The sequence below is a fragment of the Gopherus evgoodei genome, chromosome 3 (assembly GCF_007399415.2).
Source record: "Gopherus evgoodei ecotype Sinaloan lineage chromosome 3, rGopEvg1_v1.p, whole genome shotgun sequence".
In the NCBI taxonomy this organism is placed as follows: domain Eukaryota; kingdom Metazoa; phylum Chordata; order Testudines; family Testudinidae; genus Gopherus; species Gopherus evgoodei.
Window position 1 is genome coordinate 137,717,683 of NC_044324.1, and position 21,846 is coordinate 137,739,528.

Genomic DNA, 21,846 nt, shown 5'->3' on the forward strand with positions numbered 1-21,846 from the left:
CCACTACCTAGAGGAACGCTGGCCGGACCTGCCCCGCGCCCACTACCCAGAGGAACGCTGGCTGGACTTGCCTCAGACCCGGTACCCGGAGGAACGTCGGCCTGACCTGCCGTGTGCCCGATACCACGAGGAGTGGCCTGAGCTTCCCCACAACCAGTACCCGGAGGAGCCCATGGTCTGGGACCCCCCAGACGACACCGGCAAGGACCAGGTACCCCGAGAGGGGGAGGTTGGAAGTAGCCCGGGGATAGCCGACCCTGGTTCGGCTCCTGAAGAGCCCGAACCCATGTCAGTGTGTTGCGGCCAGGATCCCCACTGACTGCAGCGGGTCTTCACCGCTGCTAGGGCCCTGGGCTGGAACGCAGTGGAGTGGGAGGGCCTGCGTTCCCCCTGCCTCCCGTAACTGGGTGGCAGACTCCCCCTCTTCCTGCCTATTGCCACTGCTCTGCCCTGACCCAAAGGGCCAGAGCTAATTAGACTTGTGTTTGGTCCCCGCTCGGACCAAGGGCTGGGCCCCTTTGACTTTGCCGCTGCTCTGCTCTGACCCAAATGGCCAGAGCTGATTAGACTTGTGTTTGGTGCCCCGCTCGGACCAAGGGCTGGGCCCCTTTGACTTTGCCGCTGCTCTGCCCTGACCCAAAGGGCCAGAGCTAATTAGACTTGTGTTTGGTGCCCCGCCCGAGCCAAGGGCCCGGGCTGATACTGTGTTTGCTCAGCCCCTGCTAGAGGTCTGCGCTTGAACTTCTACTGCCCCGCCCTGCCAAGGGCCTGGGCTGATACTGTGTTTGCTCAGCCCCTGCTAGAGGCCTGAGCCTGGACTATTACTGCCCGCCCTGTCCAAGGGCTGGGGCTTATCTACTTTGAGAGCCCCGACCCCGGCTAGAGGGCCGGGGCTCTACCTTGTTTACAGAACTTGTACCCCGCTCAGCACCTGCCAAGGGGCTAAGCCTATCCGGACTGCAGTGCGTAAGGAGGCGCCCTGGCTCCCCGCCGCGCCTGAGAGGGACGAGCCCCGACATGACCGGCTTACAGGAAGGAAATGACTGAAAGAATACAACACAAAGATGAATGAGTGGGATGGAGGGAGAGAGAAAGATGAAAAACTATGCACTATAGAAAAATAAGTTTGTGAGGGAAACAATAAGGAAATAGGCAGAGGAGAAAGATAAAAATAGATCTGAGCAAAAGTACAGTGACAACATGTTGTGTTAACTTACATACAATAAACTAATATGTCTTGTGTATTATTTAAATTCTGTGGTCTTAAGGAATGACAGGGAGGCCAGAGCCTGGGATGGATGCCATTTTGTGTACATCTATTTTATAAATCAATATATGTCAATCTAAATGTAAATGAATTCAAAACATGGGATGGTACAAAGTGGATGACACATGCTGAAGTTTTCCTAGAGTAGCCAAAAAAACCCAGGATCAGCCCACATTAAGCCTGTGGGTTTCATTTGCATAACATGCACAGTATTTTTCTTACCTTTTATATTTTCTTTATTCAGTTAGTGGTGGCAGACAGCTCACAGGTGGTGAGATTTGACAAACCACAATAACCATATTAGCAAAATGAGAGTAAGTTTCCTTTTGAACTGAAATATAGGACGGTGTAGGGGTTTCATTTGCATAACATGCAGATTTTTAGTAAGCTGTCTTAAAAAGAGAAAAAAAAACCCTCTTCTTACAACACTTTGAGAAGTTTAGTGTCTGCTTGAACAGCTGTCTGGATTTAATAAATGGGTCAAAAGAAGATGTGCAGTGCTGGTAAGTCGGACTAGCTACCTTAGCCAATGAAAATGGAATTAATTCTTCATTTTCAAAGTCTGCTTTTATTGCTGCTAATTGTGTCTATTACAGACTAAAAGCAAAAGCTACACTTTAATTAGAGAATGTTAGAATACAGAAAAGAATCAGGAATGCTTTGTATAGTGTCCAAGCTGAACATCTGATAAGTCTACTTAATGGGTAATAACAATCCCTCTTATTTTAACTAAATGTGCTTAGGGCTCAGATTGTAAATCTGTATCTTCTGACTTCTCATCTCCACCACTGACACCAATTCCTTGTGTGGCTTTGGGAAAGTCATGGAGCTACTCTGGGTCTGTTTTTCTGTCTATAGCACAGTGATGATGATAATACTTAATTACCTCCCAAGGTAGTTGTACCATTGCTTTGTAAATGCTTAGAATGTGGGCCAGCACCTGATAGGGACAATTAAGCCCGTTACTAGCAGAAGAATTCTTCATTTGAAAGTGAGCATCTGGACTAAAAACTAGCACATTTATTGAGTTATGTATCCAGTTTAGAAGAATATAAATCATTACCATTACCATATCCTGCTTACTTTACTCATGTGAGTAATCCCACTGAAGCTGATCATACTACTCACAGCGGTGAGGTGAGCTGGAGTTCGCTTTGTGTAATGAAGTCGACTCTGAAAGAATTACAATCACCTTTTCGTTCCAAAGTTGTCAAAAGTTTTCTAATGGCAAGGTAGAAATGTTAAAGACCCCTATCCTGCAATGCACTCTGTGAGCCAGGGGTCTGCCTGGATGTGACTCATGGCAGGATTGGGGCCAAAATTTTAATATGGCAAGCAAGATTGTTATGAATCAAGGGATCTGTTTTATATATTAATAGAAACTGCTTTACTCTTTAGCAAGTTCCTCAAAGACATGCTATCACCCATAATAAAGACTTGGTATAATAACTGTCTATACCTCAGTTTACAAATGCATTGTAAAAGGTAATAGAATTTCCTATTAGGGATTTTTAAAATATTTTATAATAATTTATTAGAAAGAAATTATTTTCTATCAGCATTATGAAAACATTTTCACATGCTACTTTCATGTAAACTGTTAGTGACTGAGGAGGTTATATGTTATAGCTTGATACTTCAGAAGCAAGAGAATTAGAAATAAAACTAGTATTTATATCTCCAGAACAGTCCAGAAACCACATTATGAGCCCGATCCAAAGCCCAGTGAAGTTACTGAAAGACTTCTATTGACTTCAGTGAGTTTTGGATCAGACTCTTTGGAAATGCAACTATTCACTAGACAGCAAAACAGAATAAACAATCTAAAAAAAAAGTATTGGCAAATAAGATCTTAAAGAAAAGCTTTTTTTAACCAAGCTGCTTAATTTCTTGATTGTAATAACTGTAGGTTTCATTTGTTCTTAATAAAACAAGTTTAACAGCTGTTAAAACAGGCCTTTGGGGACGTAATTTACTGACAAGATGGTGACATTTTAATGATGAGTTCATTTTTATACATCATAGAACAAATACATTATATAGAGTAGATTACTGTATCTACAATTTTTTATTTTTATTTTTGCAATAAGTAGAAAACACCTATCCACAAGCTCTGGGCACCATGCCAGTTATCTAAACATACAAAACAAAAAATGCAATATGCTTAGCTCATGCATTCTAACACACCATTAACATGTGCTTAAATACTATCCCTCATCAGTTACTGGACAGTATCTTGCTCCATCTATCCCTCTTCAAAGGCCAGGTGAAACAAATGGGCCCTGGCACATGCCATGAAAGTCACTAAATCAGGCTATTTCAGAGCCCTGGAGCCATTCTGAATTCTGTTAGCCTCTTAAGTCACCTTCTCTGTTATATCGAGGGTGAACTCACATCAGTACCTGTGCTGAGCACAACTGTGGCAGTCTTTCATAGGATGGGAGACCATCACTCAGATAGACCGGCTGTAGATCATTTAGGGCTATATCATTTAGAACCAGCATCATTAAATCTGTCTGTAAGCTCACAAGTAATCAGCGCAGATAGCATTGCACAGGCGTTATGTGCTTTCTAAAGGATGCTGTACCTACAAACCAAGCAGCCACCTTCTGCACCAGGTTCCAGCTTACAAACTATTTTAAGATATATTCTCATATAAAGTGCACTGTAGTAATCTAATCTGGAAGTGACAAAGGCATGGATAGTGGGAGCAAGCTTCCATATGATCACACTTGTCAGACCAGCCATAGAGGGAAAAATACCTTGGGAACCACTGCTCCCACTTGATTTTCTAAATTCAGCTATTGGCCCTAGCAAAGCTCTATGTTATAAACTCAAGTGACTAACGACAATTGAATTTAGAGGCAGATATCTCTGCCATTTTTTCCAGTTGCTTCTCCCAGCCTACCAACATCACCTCTGTCTCGGCTGAGCCTCAATCCAGACATCTTTCTCTCTTCCATGCCTCAATCTCCACTAGACACTGGGTCAGTCTCTCAACCATTTTATGACTTTAATAATCTGCTACAGGCCTATCCAAATGGAACTTTGGGTTAGACAGTACAATGATAAGCAACTAAATTCATCCCCAAAACGACTCCACTGAATCAATTGAGTCAAATCACAAATTAATTTCACCCCTTTTTTGTTTGACATGCATATTCACACACCAAAAACTGAAGGAAATTTTGTATTAGGGCTGTCAATTAATCACAGTTAACTCGTGCAATTAACTCAATGATTAATCGCAGTTATAACAATAGAATACCAACTGAAATTTATTAAATATTTGTGGATGTTTTTCTACATTTTCAATATTGATTTCAATTACAAAAAAGAATAGAAAGTGCACAGTGCTCACATTATATTATTATTTTGATTACAAATATACGCACTGTAAAAATGATAAAAGAAATAGTATTTTTCAATTCACTTCATACAAGTATTGAAGTACAATCTCTTTAGCGTGAAAGTGTAACTTACAAATGCAGATTTTTTTTGTTACATAACTATAGTCAAAAACAAAACTGTGTAAAACTTTATAGCCTAGAAGTCCACTCAGTCCAACTTCTTATTCTGCCAATCACTAAGACAGACAGGTTTGTTTACATTTACGGGAGATACTGCTGCTTGCTTCTTGTTTACAATGTTACCTGAAAGTGAAAACAGGCATTTGCATGGCACTTTTGTAGCTGGTGTTGCAAGGTATTTACATGCTATATATGCTAAACATTTGTATGTCCTCTGGAATAGTGGTTGCAGCATTAAGGGAAATATGAAACTTTATCACATCTGGCACATAAATATCTTGTGATGCCATCTAAAACAGTGCCATGCAAATGCTTGTTTTCGCTTTCAGGTGACATTGCAAACAAATGACATTATCTCCTGCAAATGTAAACAAACTTTTTTATCTTAGTAATTGGCTGAACAAGAAGTAGTACTGAGTGGACTTGTAGGCTCAAAAGTTTTACATTGTTTTGTTTTTGAATGCTGTTATTTTACATTTGTAAGTTCAACTTTCATGATAAAGAGATTGCACTACAGTACTTGTTAGGTGAACTGAAAAATACTATTTTTTATTTTTACAGTGCATTTATAATAAAAAATAAATATAAAGTGAGTACTGTATATTTTGTATTCTGTTTTGCAATTGAAATTAATATATTTGAAAATGTAGTAACCATCTAAACATATTTAAAATAAATGGTATTTTATTGTTTTTTAACAGCGCAATTAATCATGATTGGTTTTTTTAATTGCTTGACAACCCTAGTTTTTATCAGTAATAATGAAAATGTGTGTGTGTGGATATAAAGGGAAAAACTAGATGAGGGCTAATAAGAGAGTATATGTGCTTGTGTCAGTAATGTTAGCAAAGGATTGGATTCTATAACCTAATTCTATTCAGGGCCTTTAATGCTGCTATATGGAGAAGGGGACCTTAGAAACAGCTCTAGGATAGTAACTATAAATTATTATTGACTTTTGACATAATAGTTTGATCAGTTATTTTATGTTTTGACACCATGCAATGTGTTTGATTCTGTGGGTATGTCCTGTAGACAGCAGCCTGGCATCTATAAAATTATTCCAGTCAAAGAAACTCAAGTAGGGAACCAACTTATTGCTGTATGTTCAACTTCCAAAAAGAACTGTGTCACACCCAATATCTAGCATTTCTCCAAGATCTAGCCTCCTATTGATTTAAACAAAATTTGTAAGGCCCACTGAAACAGCATCATCTGGTGACATCCAATAATATTACAAACTATGACAATTTTACACTCAGGACATTGAGTAAATCATTCATATTTGAGTGACTTATTTTGTGTTTAATTTCCTGTTACTGCAAACATTTGAATTAACATAAATGAATAATAAAATGCATGGAAATAAACATGGATATTATCCAGAATTCATACAACATAAAATCAAATCCTTCAAAGGCTAATTAGAACAAATGTTAACATTGTGCCTGAGCTATGAATATATAAATAGCAAATGTGTGCACAAAAATAGGGGACAAAGATTTTCCTGTTTTGTCTGTGCAAGTGCACATTTTGCATGAGTACAGTTCGGGTATATCATCTGGAAAATTTAGAACTCAATATGTAGTAAGATCTTATGTGTACTTCAGAACATATTTACTGTTCAATTAAGTAACTAAGGCAGGCCCTGATCCTGCAAACACTTGGATGTGTTTAACTTTATAGAAACTGCCAGTAACTCCGTTGACTTCAACTGGACTCTCCTATTCATAAAGTTAAGTATTTGCTTAATTGTTTGCAGGATAGAGGCCATAATTCATGATATATTCCAAGCACAATGAAACTATTTAATGAAGCCATTTAATTAGATACAGGTCTATTCTCCCTGGTTCCAATGCTAATAGGACCATTTAATCAAAACTATCAAAATTTTAATAGTGTCTAATGACTAATCATGTAATATCCAGTTTTGTCATCTACAGTACACCTATTGTTGAATCTCTGCCCTTACATACAAAACATATTACTGTTGTTACATGTTAGGAGGAAGCGGTGATCATTTCAATTTAACCATTACTTATAATAATGCTGTTATTTCTTGTTTCTCGAGTTCCTAATATTCAAATACCTTTCTACTGAAGTTGAGGGTGACCACAACAGAACAGAATACCTACTTCCTCTTTGCCTGATGCTTCATTTTTCTGTATTGGTGAGTAATGAAATAAAACAAGGCTATGCAAATATTTGAACAATAGTCTGACCAAATCTGTTTAATCCATACACCTGGAAAGTGTAAGAAGTGGAGCTGTGATGATTTTTAGCAATGTTTGCAGGTTACCTACTGATTTAATTGAAGTATCCGAAATCTTCTTACCTTTCAGAAATCTATCTTCCTTACCCAAGCTTATCATTTATCCACCACATAAGACTCTTCTGTCTATATTGTTATAATTCCAGGTTATTCACTTGTTTACCTTTGTATCTTATTAGTACTTTTGGCAACTCATGTATTGGTTGAAATATACTGAGGTACATGCACTGGAAAAATGGCACAACAAAAGCATGTTGCTGGGTTTGTATTACATATAGTGTACAGACTGTATGTGAGTGGGTCTATATATATAGAAGCACTATTAAAGAACTTATGTTTTTTAGAGGATCAATATGAAAACTTACCCCTGATAATTACTTAATATGTTATAGAAAAATAGAGCCAAAAGCAGGCACACTAACCAAATGCCTGTTAAAAGCCCTCTGAGAAGAATTACTACTGGCAACAAATTTTTGCTTATATAGGGTCTGAATTCGCTCCTAGTGCAGTCAGCATGAAGTGTGGCAAGTCTTTGGGCTCAGGGTTAAATACTGCAGCCCTTATTCACCCCATTTAAAATGGGGATTAAATTCTATATCCTCATCAAACTGAGAGAATTTACTTTTTATAATTTATGAGAGTTTTTCAGGTAAATCTGTTAATTCATTTGAGTTATAAACTTTTTTATATCACCACTTTTGATTTTTTGCTTGGTGGGAGAAGATGAGCCTAATCTTTAGGGTCCCTGGAGTTTGAGAATTGAGAACAGACTCACTTGTAGATTATTCCAAAATCCAAGGCATGGGTTATTTTTTTTAATTGATGTGTATGGTCTGTAAATACTTTGAGCCATAAGTATTTCTATTTACACTGCATGCAATTTTTCAATTTATTTGTTATTAGATGTATTTTACAACTATTGTGGCAAATAATTGATTTCACATTGATTAATTGTGACAGAGTGTGTGATTTTTAATATATAATTGCAAGGTAAATCACCTAGGGAGAAACTGACAAAGATAGCACTGTCTTACAGCTATTTAATTCAGGGCTTCATTGGCTGAACTATAAGCAAGGACTCAGGTACAGCCTGTCTCCTGCATCTTGGTAAAACCATAGGAAGGAGCAGCTGTCCTGCATGTGAGTGCTGATACTTACAACAAACAAGAAAATCAGCTGGTATAATGGAGACTGGACAGTGGACAAATGACAATGGCTGGATGAGACAGAAAGTGCCTACTCAAGACTTAAAGGAGCAGATAGAGACTATCTGAGGGTCTTCAAAGTGTAGCTGGCCAGGAAGCACAGCTGGGGAAACAAGGGAGCCTGTTAAACAATCACATCTGTTTGGTTTGAAACTTTATACTTTCAAGAAACAGCTTTAAATAATATTCAAGCTTCCTCCACCAAGTGCTCAAACCTCTGCAGGCTTCCAGGCTCCTGCAGCTTCACAACTAAAACTTTGAGAAGCAGGCAAAGGAAGTTGGAGCACTGGTTAAAGCTTTCTCTAATGGGCGTGCCAGGTCTGAAACAGAAAAGACCATCTCCTCAGTCCCACTCACAGAAAGCCTCTCTCTCCAGCCCCTTCACAAATGAGTCTGCAGTCCACACAGTTCCAAAAATCAAAATTTTTTTAAACTCAAATAATTCCTACACAAAAAAAGTTTGTTAAATTAGAGTTAAGATTGATTGTGTGTGTTTCCTCACAATACTGAAAAGCAAAGAAATCATAAGTTAAGGAGAATTCACACAACTAATACCAGTCTCCAAGTGTTAGTCCACTACCACTCTGCCTCACCAACACAAACACACTCAATTTCAGTTCAACATTGCTATCACCTTCAACTACAGTTGATCAGAGAACAATGCTGTTTCGCGGCAACTTGCTGAGGTGTTGAAATTAGTTTTTGTTCTGCATTGGCATGAAAGTAAAACCTTTCAAACATTTTCACAAATGTCAAGGGAGAGTGCATGGGTAAGACACTGGCCTGTGGTGGGAGAGACCCCAGTTTCAAGTCCCTGCTCCCCATCAGAGTTTTTTAATACCAGATCACTCTGAATCTGTCAGTGCAGGAACTTGAACCTGAGTCTTCTACATCACAGGCCAATGCCCTAACCACCAGGCTCTAGAATACTGTATAAGACTCACTTTCCCCTGCCTTAAAAAACTTCCTACCTTTTCAACGAAGACTTCATCAAAACCAGAACATCTCAGTGAAAACAATATATTTTGATGAATTTTGTTAATCTTAGTTTTCTCTGTTGCTGCATATTTCTTGTTTTGATCTCGACGCTTCCTGTTTTGCTCTCCTGATCCAATCCACTTCCCTCCTGAACAGGCACTCTGAGGATACCAAAACTGTTCTCACCAATTCTTTTCTCATCAGAAGAAGCACATCACCAAAATGACTGAGGTAAGTAGTGTAATGATGAAGTGTATTAATAGACCAATGAAACAGTTGATTTGGAAGTGGCAGTTCTGTGAAGTGCTGGACAAATTGTCATGACCTTGGGAGTGATTGACTAATAAAAGTTATTTGTGATGATGTGATGTTTCATAGACTGTGTTGTCACTGGATATCCTGCTGAAGTTTTCATATGGAGTTCTGTGGTCTATTCCAGAAGATTATCTCCCCCACTTATAGTTCAGTTACGATTTTATTATGCTCATTGGCCACCAGATTTCCAGGGACTAAATGAACAATACTACAAGGAGTATAGCGCTAATTTGAATGCTAGAAAAAATGCTAATATTTCATTGGCTCTTAGCAGGAGCGGTGCCAGGGTTTCTGACGCCCTAGGCGGATGGCCATTTCGCCACCCCCTGCGGGTCCGGTGGACCTACCGCAGTCATGCTGGTGGATGGTCCGCTGCTGGAAAGGCTCCAGTGGAGCTGCTGCAATGATGCCAGCAGGCGGTCCACTGGGCTAAAGGCTCTGGTGGACCTGCCGCAGGCATGACTGCAGTACGTCCGCCGGAGCCTTTAGACCAGCTCACCGTCCACCGAAATGACTGTGGCAGCTCCACCGGAGCCTTTCCAGCAGCGGACCGTCCGCCGGCATGATTGCGGTAGGTCCACCGTCCGGACCCGTGTGCTGCCCCCCCCCCCCGGCAAAATAGCGCCCCCCAAAAATTCTGGCACCCTAGGCCATTGCCTAGGTCACCTAAATGGTAGCGCTGGCCCTGGCTCTTAGTAATATTGCTAAAGCACAAGAAAAACAACAAATATGCTATGCTAGAAGAAAGACTTGTAAATATAGTAAAACAACATTCAAGGTTAGAGACCATGTTATGTAAATGGTGGGGTCTTTGTAACTTGAAGTCTTTAAACTATGATTTCAGGACTTCAGTAACTCAGCCAGTAGTTAGGGGTCTATCACAGGAGTGGGTGGGTGAAGTTCTGTGGCTTGCAATGTGCAGGAGGTCAGACTAGATGATCATGAGGTCCCTTCTGACCTTAAAGTCTCTGAGTTATTTTTCAGCTGTTCTCCAGACTCCTTCAAACACATCTGTCATTTTGAGAAAAATCTTCTTCTGTTAAAATAGTGTATTTTCACAGTTGTGGGAAAGATCTAATGCTGGAGGAGACAATAAAGATCTAGATTGTCTGAGCTGTGCTCAGTGCAAGTATGCAGGGGGAGAGAGAATTTTATTTAGAGAACTTTTTATGTATCACCAACTGAAGCAGAACATTTCTGAGGGAGCCCTTTGTTAGAGTTTTGACAGTGTCAGGGACTCTAACCCCGACGGCAAAGTTCGTTGTCTGACCGCAAGAGAGACAGGCAACACCAGCAAGGTCCGATCAAAAGCTCTTTATTGACAAGTGCACGCATCAATAGAGAGCAGCTCGTCTCCAGAGAGAACCAGCCCCCTCTTACATCTTAGTATAAGCCTATATAGACAGTTTCATTGCGTCATAAATTATTCACTGGAGCAACCCACCCCCTTCTTTTAACAACTAGAAACTAGACACCTTTAGTATACATGCATGCCTAAAGTTAGAAATGTAGGGGAGTTAAAAACAAACAAAGAACAAAACCAGGGAATGAAAACAAGGAGGCTGGGAAACTAGGGCTCTTATCACTTCTTCGAAGGAGCTGCCCGAACACAGCACATCTGGTACTATGCCAGGAATGCAGCTTCTCTTTTATCTCACTTTTTCCCAGCGCTTGTGAGACATGCTGCTGCTTTTCAGTGTTTTCCACTCAGGGATTACCCACAAACCTCTGTTAGCCTGACTTTAGTCAGGTTGGCATACCTGGTTTTGTCTGCTATATCTTTATTCAGGCCTAACAACAGCATATCACTGGAGTGCACAAGGATTTTGGTGGTCAGGATGATGACGAAACAGGGCCGCCCAGAGGACTCAGGGGGTCTGGGGTCTTCGGCAGCGGGGGTCCCTCACTTCAGCGGTAATTCGGCGGCAGGGGGTCCTTCCATTCTGGGACCCATTGCCGAAGAGCCGTGGCCGGGCCCCCTGCTGCTGAATTACTGCTGAAGTGGGACCCGCTGCTGAAGTGCAGCCGAGTCTTCGGTGGTAATTCGGCGGTGGGGGATCCCCACCGCGGGTCTTTGGGGCACTTTGTCGGTGGGTCCCGGAGCGGAAGGACCCCCTGCCGCCGAATTACCACTGAAGACCTGGCTGCACATCGGCGGCAGGTCCCGCTTCAGCAGTAATTCGGTGGCAGGGGGTTCTTCCTTCCCAAAGCGGAAGGACCCCCCACTGCTGAAGACCCGGAGTGGAAGAAGCTCCGGGGGCCCAGGCCCTGCTAGAATTTTCTGGGGCCCCCGAAGCGAGTGAAGGACCCCGCTTCAGAGGACCCGAAATACTCTCGTGGGGGCCCCTGCGGGGCCCGGGGCCTGGGGCAAATTGCCGCACTTGCCCTCACCTCTGGGCGGCCCTGTGAGGAAAAGGTGGATTTGGAAGAGAAGTGACTGGGAGTACTATTTGTATCTTACCTTTCAAACACTGTTGGGGCCAAATATTTCCATGACTTTTATTGAGGCACTGGGATGTATCTAAAAGCAGAATTTGATCCTTTCTGTCTCATACCATCAATTCTCCATTGTTTACGCAATAGAGAGAACTTGCAGAAATGAGCACTAATGTTTACACTAACCGTCTGTATTGTTTTTGCAGGTAGAAAACTACACAGACTATCCAAACGATCCATTTGATTATGATCAAATTCAAACACCATGTGACAAAGGAGAAGTCAGAAACTTCACAAAAGTATTTTTGCCAATTGCATACTCAATTATATGCGTCTTAGGCTTAGTGGGTAACATCTTTGTAGTAATGACCTTTGCTTTATATAAAAAACCCAAGTCTATGACAGATATATACCTCTTCAACATGGCAATAGCAGACATATTGTTTGTTCTCACACTTCCATTCTGGGCAGTAAATTATGCTGCTGAAAAATGGATCTTTGGTGACTTCATATGCAAAATTACCAGAGGTATTTATGCAATCAACTTCAATTGCGGTATGCTACTCTTGGCCTTTATCAGTATGGACCGATACATTGCTATTGTACAGGCAACAAAGTCATTTAAACTTCGGGCTAGAACGCTAGCATACAGTAGTCTGATCTGTTTGACTGTATGGATATCGTCAATTTTAATTTCCTGTTCCACTTTCATATTCAGTCAAAGCTACAGCCACTCCGTCAATGAAACAGAACAGATTTGTGAACACAGATCCAATACTGAGACAAAAGGCACTTCTTTGAAATTATTGCTGCTGGGTATGCAACTTCTATTTGGATTTTTTATCCCTCTGCTGTTTATGGTATTTTGCTATGCATTCATTGTCAATAGCTTGGTGAAAGCTCAGAATTCCAAAAGAAACAAAGCAATATGTCTGATTGTATTAATTGTGATTGTTTTCCTGGTTTGTCAGGTACCATATAACATGGTTCTTCTTGTGACTGCCATAAATATGGGTAAATTGAATAAACTGTGTGATAGTGAAAAGCAAATAGCCTTTGCGAAGTACATTACAGAAGTCCTGGCCTTCTTCCATTGTTGTTTGAACCCAGTGCTCTATGCTTTTATTGGGGTGAAATTTAGAAGTTACTTTGTGAATATAATGAAGGACCTTTGGTGCCTGAGATACAAGAAATACAAGACCAAGAGTTCAAGGATAAGTTCTGATACCTATCACTCCAGGCAGACAAGTGAAATTATGAGTGACAATGTGTCATCCTTTACTATGTAATATAACTTCAACATTATTATGAAGGAGTTTTGATTATATTCATTCAACAATCCAAATCAATCTCATTATTCATGTCATAGCTAGTGATTTTGACTCTCCAACACCCTAAATAGTAATTTCTATGATATACAGCTCCCTCCCTCAAAACAATTAACATAAACAGAAGAATGACACGACTATGGGAAAAAAAGGGATCCATCTAGCCCAGTATCCTGCCTTCCGACAGTGGCCACTGCCAGGTGCCCCAGAGGGAATGAACAGAACAGGTAATCAGTGATCCATCCCCTGTCGCTAATTCCCAGCTTCTGGCAAACAGAGTAGAACACCATTCCTGGCTAATAGCCATTGATGGACCTATTCTCCATGAACTTATCTAGGTCTTTTTTGAACCCTGTTATGGTCTAGGCCTTCACAACATCCTCTGGCAAGGAGTTCCACAGGTTGACTGTGTGTTGTGTGAAAGAATACTTCCTTTTATTTGTTTTAAACCTGCTGCCTATTAATTTCATTTGGTGACCCCTACTTCTTGTGTTATCAGAAGTAGTAAACAATACTTCCTTATCTACTTTATCTACACCAGTCATGATTTTATAGACACCAGTCTGATTTTTCTGATTATCTCTTCAAATTTGGAGATTAGATATAGCTTTTATTGTTAATTAACTGTAAATTATACAAACATGATACAAAAATACAAATACAAATATATATATATATATATATAGATATATAGATATATATAGATTTACTCATATATAGCAAAGCATTCTTACTAGTAGAAATTCCAGCAAATAAAAGTTTGATAACGGATTGGCAGAAAAATAATACAGTTCCATCTTCATTATCCTAATGTTAAATAGCTGAAACAGGGTCATTTGCCTACACTGAAAATTCCTTATTCATTTTAAAAGCTGTATTATAAAGCCTATTCAATGTTTCCTCCTTCCCCTATCATTAGATACAAGATTTTGAACTATATTTTGCTGTTTATAGTAGAAAATATCATTTTAAATGTGTTTAATATTACTTCTATGATTTTTGCAAATGAACCTGGAACTGTAACAGATTTCCAAGGTAGTGTCTGAAAAAGCTGTATGATAAGATATGCTTATTATAGTTCATATTCTGTGTATATTAAAAAAGATAAGGAGTTTATCAGTGTTCCCTCTAATTTTTTACATCCATGTGTGGAATAAATTTTGTTATGTGCAGCAATATGGAGGTGATAAGTGGTGGGGGTGGGGCCGAGGAGTTTGAGATGTGTGAGGGGGCTCAGGGCCAAAGGGTTGGGTGCAGGGGATGAGGGATCTGGCTAGGGAGGTGGGCTCTGGGGTGGGGCCGGGGATGAGGGGTTTGGGATGCAGGCTGCCTCGGGGCTGTGGTGGGGAGAGAGGACTCCCCCTAGCCCTCTTTGCCACGGCAGCTCTGGGGCCAGGGGAGAGGCGTCTCTTGTTAGCAGCGGCAGCTCCAGGGCTGGGGGAGAGGCACCTCTTCCCACCTGTGGCAACTCCGGGGCCAGGGATGAGGTGCCTCTCACACCTGTACGGCCCTTGATAGCCTGCTGTTCGGTCATGCAGCTTAGCGGGAACTTAGTTCCTTATTGAATTTTGTGTGCTTTTCTTCACACAAATCAAATGATGGTTTGCATATTATTAATTGCATATGGTGTTTGAGTGATGATTTTGAGATGATAGAGGACTTGAGGAAGCACTTCCAATCCTGGCACCATGTTTTATCCCTATGACCCCTGTGCAGGGGAGACCCTCCGGATTTGCTCCAGTCAGTATGGAAGTGAGGTGGGGTGGGAATGAGGGATGGACAAACTTTGATACTGTCCCCTGACCACAGAGGAAAGGACTGGGGATCTGCAAGCAACAAGGCAGTAGGAGTGAAAAGACTGAGTAGATACACATTATCCCTTCCCTAGCCTCTCCCTTTTAAAATAGTTCTGAGGATAGTTGCTGGCAGGAGAAACTTTGCTGCCAGTGAGTCTGAGTGAATGGGGAAGGGTCCTGGAGTAGGTGTAGAGACACAGAACCTCCTGAAGAAGAAGCTGTGCTCCACAGGATCACCAAAATCTGCACAGATGTCAAGGGATCCTGCAGGGTTTGTGTGCTTATCCTGTGTGAGTGTGTTTAAACTCTCCCCCCTCAACAGAAAAATTTGGAAGAAACTTTTTTGAGGTTTGCTGCCAGTGGGAATGATCTGGAGCCTAGTGATTAGCATATTAGAAGCTGTAGGTATCACTAAATAGACTACATAAAATCTATAGAACTCAATGCTGTATTTGTTGCTAGACAGCTAAATAAATGAATCATAGTTTGTTTCAAAGATGTCTTTACACAGTGGCAAAGGGGAAGTAACAAAAATACATAGGTGCTTGATAAGCAGAATACAAACTGCAAGCCACCCAGAAGTCACAGTGTCGTTGTCACGTATATATCTTCATTGTTATAAAAATGTAAGAATGCCAATACTGGGTCAGACCAGTGGTCCATCTAGCCCAGTATCCTGTCTTTCAGAGGGAATGAACAGGATAGGGAAATTGTTGAGCGATCCATCATTCCTCCAGTCCCTGCTTCTGGCAGTCAGAGGTTCTGGGACACCTGGAGCATGGGGTTGTGTCCCTGACCATCTTGGCTAACAGCCATTGATGGTCCTATCCTCCATGAACTTATCTAATACTTCTGTTAACCCAGTTATACTTTTGGCCTTCACAACATCCTCTGGCAATGAGTTCCAAAGGTAGACTGTGTTGTGTGAAAAAATGTTGTCTTATGTTTATTTTAAACCTGCTGCCTAATAATTTCATGAGGTAACCCCTGATTCCTGTGTTATATAAAGGGGTAAATAACACTTCCCTAATCACTTTTTCCACATCATTCATGATTTTATATACCTCTATCCTATCCACCCCTCAGTTATCTCTTTTCTAAGATGAACAGTCCCAGTCTTTTTAATCACTCCTTGTATGGAACACGAGACCAATACCCCTAATCAGATTTGTTGACTTTCTCTGTACCTTTTCTAATTCTAACTCATCATTTCTGAGATGGGAAAACCAGAACAGAACTTAGTATTCAAGGTGTGGGCATACCATGGATTTATAGTGTGGCATTATGATATTTTCTGTTTTATTAGCTATCCCTTTTTTAATGGTTCCTAAGATTCTGTTAGCTTCTTTTACTCCTGTTGCACACTGAGCAGATGTTTTCAGAAAATTATACATGATGACTCCAAGGTCTCTTTCTTGAAGGGTAACAGCTAATTTAGAACTCATCATTTTGTATGTATTGTTAGGATTATGTTTTCCAAGGTGCATTACTTTGCACTTATCAACATTGAATTTCATCTGCCATTTTGTTGCTCAGTCACCCAGTTTTATTACACCTTTGCACCTCTTCAGTCAGCTTTAGACTTAACTATCTTGAGTAATTTAGTATCATCTGCAAACTTCATCACCTCACTGGTTACCCCTTTTCCAGATCATTTATGATTATACTGAATAGCACCGGTCCCAGTACATATCCTGGGGGAACTCCACTACTGACTACTTTCCATTCTGAAAACTGACCATTTATTCCTATCTTTTGTTTCCTACCTTTTAACCAGATACTGATGCATGAGAGGTCCTTCCCTCTTAGCTCATGATTAAAGCTAAGTTTTAGTTATGGGTATTTTTAGTAAAAGTCATGTTCAGGTCACATGCAATAAGCAAAAATTCACAACCCATGACCACCTGTCTGTGACTTGTTCTATATACCCCTGACTAAATATTGTGGGGGCAGAGCGGCAGCCTTGGGGGCACCATGGGTGCTCGGGGAGTGGTTGCCCGGGACCTCACTATGTGTGTGGGGGGGCGAAGGGATTGGCGGTGCTGACAGGCTCCCTATCCAGCTCCTCATAGCTCCCTGGAAGCGGCAACATGTCCCTCCCTTAGCTCCTAGCTCCACGTGCTGCCCAATCACTGGCTCCACAGCTCCCATTGGCTGGAAACCATGGCCAATAGGAGCTGCGGGGGCGGTGCCTGCAGGCAGAGGCAGCATGCAAAGCCATTTGCTAGGAGCTGAGAGAGGGGGATGTCACTGCTTCCTGGGAGCCTCCCAAGGTAAGTGCCGCCCACAGCCTGCCTCATCCCCACCTGTGCCCAACCCCCCAGTCCTGAGCCCCCTTCCACATGTTATAAAAATCGTGCTGCTGGGGAGTGGGAAGTGAAGGGGGCGATGGCCCAAGACTGCCTTAGCAGTGGCCAGGTCAGCTGGCTTACGGGCTGTCCGAACCCCCTGCAGAAGTCACGGAGGTCCCGGAAAGTCACGGAATTCGTAACTTCCGTGACCTCCATGACAAACTCTCAGCCTTACTCATGACTGCTTACTCTGCTTAAGAGCCTTTGGTGTGGGACCTTGTCAAAGGCTTTCTGAAAGTCCAAGTACACTATAGCAACTAAATCATGCTTGTCCACAGGCTTGCTGACACCCTCAAAGAATTCTAATAGATTGGTGAGGCATCATTCATGTTTTCCTTTGCTAACAATTTTTAGTTGTATAACTTCCTGTACTGTTATTTTTTGTATTGAAACACTCCTACCCCCTCACCCTCCCAACACACACACACACACACACACACACACACACACACACACACACACACACACACACACACACACACACACACACACACACAATTAATCAAAAGGAAAAATAAAAGTCACAGGAATTACAAACTCCAGAATTTTATCATTATACTTATCACTTTATTGACTCAGCCATAATAAAAAAATAAAAGTGAATGAAACACTCCTCATTAACTAAGTGACTTGATAAATTCCTGCGGAATCCAAGCCTGCTCTCTTTGAAGTCAATCTGAGTTTAAATAAAAGCAGAAGTGGAACCTTTGGCCAAAATTTTCAAACCTGGGAGCCTTAAATTAAAACTCTCAAATCTATCATTTAGGCATCAGGGGAAAAAAAGGAGTCATAACCTCCATTGAAGTGGATACTTCAAACTACTGAAAATCAATCTGCTTTTAAGTTTACAAATGTGCCTTTAGGAACCTAGGTTTGAAAATGTTGGCTTTTGTCTCAAATATATGGAAAGTGAGATTAACTGGAGATTTCTTAGCAATCTTGCTAGCACTTGCTACATTACCCTCACTTAAAGCAGAAGTCCCGTGCAAAAAAACTCCTTCTGCTGTGCTTGATTGGGCTGTTGATAGCACCTCAAGAATGACATTTTCCACGTCCTCCTTACACTCTTACTCACGGTTTGCCCTCATTACCAAGGTGCAATTCCTTACTTGATGTCTGATATGTAGTGAGTGACACGTGAGGGCTGCTGACAAAGCAGACAACATCGTCTGTCTCCTGGAAGTGTTGCCCAAGGACTGTACATAGAAAAAAAGGGTCTATGCAAAAAGATTGGCTCCTTTATAGTGTTTGTAACCACGTCCCCTACCAACCACCAGGCACCCAAGAACAGTCAGCCATGTATGCGAGCACTAAGCAGACTCCCTGCACTGCGGGGAGCTGTTTATACATGGGGGGAGGGGTATTTCCAGGGGTGCAAATAGGGCGGTACCCTCCAGTACGCAGTACCGGCAGGAGATTTTTAGTAGGTATGGGGTACCGAAAAGACTTGGGTCTAGCCCCCTCCCCCTTGGGGTGGGAGGTTTGCACTCTGCTCCTTAAAGGAGCAGAACGCAGCTGGGAAGGACATTCATTCTTTATATCGCTTTAGCATACATATTGTGCTGTTAACAAACTTAAAGTTTGTTTGTTTGTTTAAGCTTGTTAGCATATGTATTGTGCTGTTAAGTTGGTCAGGAGTCTCAAGAGGGGAGAGGCGAGGGGGATGGAAGTTGTTTAAAAAGTGTTTGTTGTTATGTTTCTCACCATTGGTCTGAATTATTCATAACATCCCTACTGCATCACATCAAGTCGAAATCATTAGAGGAATGCCTCTGCTTGCACTGATCAGAGGATGTCTGGATTCTGATGTCAGCCCAGTTCTGCCGCCTGATGGGAATCAGGTGTTGTCCCTGCTGTACCTAAAATTCCTCTTTGCAGCCAAACTAGTCTAAGGGCTTGTCTACATCAGAAAGTTGCAGCGCTGGTGAGGGAGTTACAGCGCTGCAACTTAGGAGGTGTACACATCTGCAGGGCACCACCAGCGCTGCAACTCCCTGTTTGCAGCGCTGGCCGTACTCCCGTTTTGTCTCGGGTATAGAGGATCCAGCGCTGGTGATCCAGCGCTGGTAATCAAGTATAGACACTTACCAGCGCTTTTCTTGACCTCCGTGGAATAAGCAGGTATTTCCTGAGGAAGCCTCTGGTAATCAAGCTGGTCTCCTTCCCCGGCTTGCTCTCGCGTTCCCCGAATCCCGAGCAAGCAGGTCTCCTTCCCTGAGGTTTGCAGGGTGGTTCCGGGAACGCGAGAGCAAACCGCGGCGAAGCTGGTCTCCTTTCCCGGTTTGCTCTCTCGTTCCCCGAACCCCCGAGCAAGCAGGTCTCCTTCCCTGCGGTTTGCAGGGTGGTTCGGGGAACGCGAGAGCAAACCACGGCGAAGCTGGTCTCCTTTCCCGGTTTGCTCTCTCGTTCCCCGAACCCCCGAGCAAGCAGGTCTCCTTCCCTGCGGTTTGCAGGGTGGTTCGGGGAATGCGAGAGCAAACCACGGCGAAGCTGGTCTCCTTTCCCGGTTTGCTCTCGCGTTCTCCTAACCCCCCTTGAAGCCGCCCAACAGCGCTGCAGTGTGGCCACATCTAACATCACTTGCAGCGCTGGTTGCTGTAAGTGTGGCCACTCTGCAGCGCTGGCCCTATACAGCTGTACTAATACAGCTGTAACAACCAGCGCTGCAAAATTTTAGATGTAGACATGGCCTAACATGCATTTTGTTAACTGGAACTGGAGCAGCAAAACAAAGAAAACAAATGCCTTATTTTCCAGCTTTGTGGATGAGAGAACTATAAGTGAAGATTATAATGCCAGACACTGACAGCCTTAAACCAGCCAGCTGCCTCAGGAATCTGCCAAGAAGTTTGCTGAAAATATTTTCCTCATCTTAGTAATGGAGCTAAGACTTATCACACATTTGCCCACCTTTATTCAAATGAAGCTCCTTCTCATCTGACAGTTCAGGTATTGTCAGTTTCTTTCATAACAATTTACAAACTTGGAACCTAACCCTGCAAACCCTTAATCATTTGCTCAATTCCATTAAAGAAAATGGGGCTATTGGCATGACTACAGACCACTTTTGTGGGCTGGTAAAAGTTTCAGGAGTCTGTTCCTATAAAGGAAGTTGAATCCCTCTTGAAATGCAATGTTTGGGTATAAAACCATAAAGCAGTTTAGGATACAGTTCTACTTAAAATTTGTCTTTTAATAAGTCATACATACGCTGAAATGACTTCTCACCCAACTTCCATATTCCAGATAAACAAACTGAATACTACATATTTGGGGGAAAGTGAGTACACCGCTACCTCAATATAGTGCTTTCCTCGGGAACCAAAAAAATCTTACCGCGTTGTAGGTGAAACCGCGTTATATCAAACTTGCTATGATCTGCCAGAGTGTGCAGCCCCACCCCACCACAGGTTTACCACATTATATCTGAATTTGTGTTATATCGGGGTAGCGGTGTAGTTAAGCATGCTGTTGTTTGTATATACAAAGGAGGGTATCACAGGGCATGGGGAAAGCATGGGGCCCTGGGCTGAGGGGAAGAGTCACATGGATGGTCACGTGAGGAGGGCACATGCTCCCCCCTTGTGTTCCTCCCTAGAGCAGGATGGGCAAGAAATGATTTTTCTACTTGTGCCATTGGGTATTTCAATTGGGGTGGAAGGCTGCCTGGCAGCCCTGCAGTTGGCTCGCGAGCCTGGCCCTGGTTACTTTACAGAGTAGCTCCAGGCCTGGTGGAGCCCCCCGTGCGCCACCACTGCCATACGCAGGGACCCTGGGCAGGGCGACCCCCACGGGCAAGAAGCAACTACCCGGCTCCTCAGGGCAGCCGCCCCCGAGTGCCAGGCTCCCCCACCCACATCCCTCTGCCCCGCCCCTCAGGGAATCAGGTCCCGGCCACACCCCCAGCTCGCTTCCCACTTGCCCCCTCCCGAGTTGGAGTGGGGCCGCGTGCGCCTCACGGGTGGGCGGTGCCGGCCTCCGCCCCGCTTGTTCCACACCCCCCCTCCGGCCCTCTCCCCCGCGCGCCTGGGTCGGCCCCGCCCCCCGCCTGCGGGGGGATAACGGCGGCGGCGGGAGCGTCACCTCCATTTCCTCCAGGGGAGCAGGCGTAGAGCGGTGTGTGGGGGGAGGGGTGATGCGGGGCATGGCTTTGGGTGGGGAAGGGGTGATGTGTGGGGGCGGGGCAGGACTCCGGGGTGCTGTGGGACCGGGCTGGGGAGGGGGTGATAGGTGAGTCGTAGTTACAGGGAGGGCTGATGAGTGATTTGGGGGGAAGGGAAGGCCGGGGGCCGGGCGTACGGGATTATAGGAGGCAGTGGGGAGTGTCACTGTCAGCCGGACAGGTCCAGAAGGAGGCTGACAGTAACT

General features: G+C 43.0%; 1 protein-coding gene across 1 annotated transcript; it reads left to right on the plus strand.

Annotated features, from left to right (window-relative positions):
* The first annotated feature begins 1,701 nt into the window (after nt 1-1,701).
* Nucleotides 1,702-13,536, plus strand: LOC115647550 (C-C chemokine receptor type 6-like). The gene is made up of 4 exons (XM_030554269.1): nt 1,702-1,770; nt 6,869-6,967; nt 9,409-9,483; nt 12,210-13,536. The coding sequence occupies exons 3-4, from the start codon at nt 9,475-9,477 to the stop codon at nt 13,290-13,292; spliced, it is 1,092 nt and encodes a 363-aa protein (XP_030410129.1). The 5' UTR covers nt 1,702-1,770; nt 6,869-6,967; nt 9,409-9,474; the 3' UTR covers nt 13,293-13,536.
* Nucleotides 13,537-21,846: the final 8,310 nt, after the last annotated feature.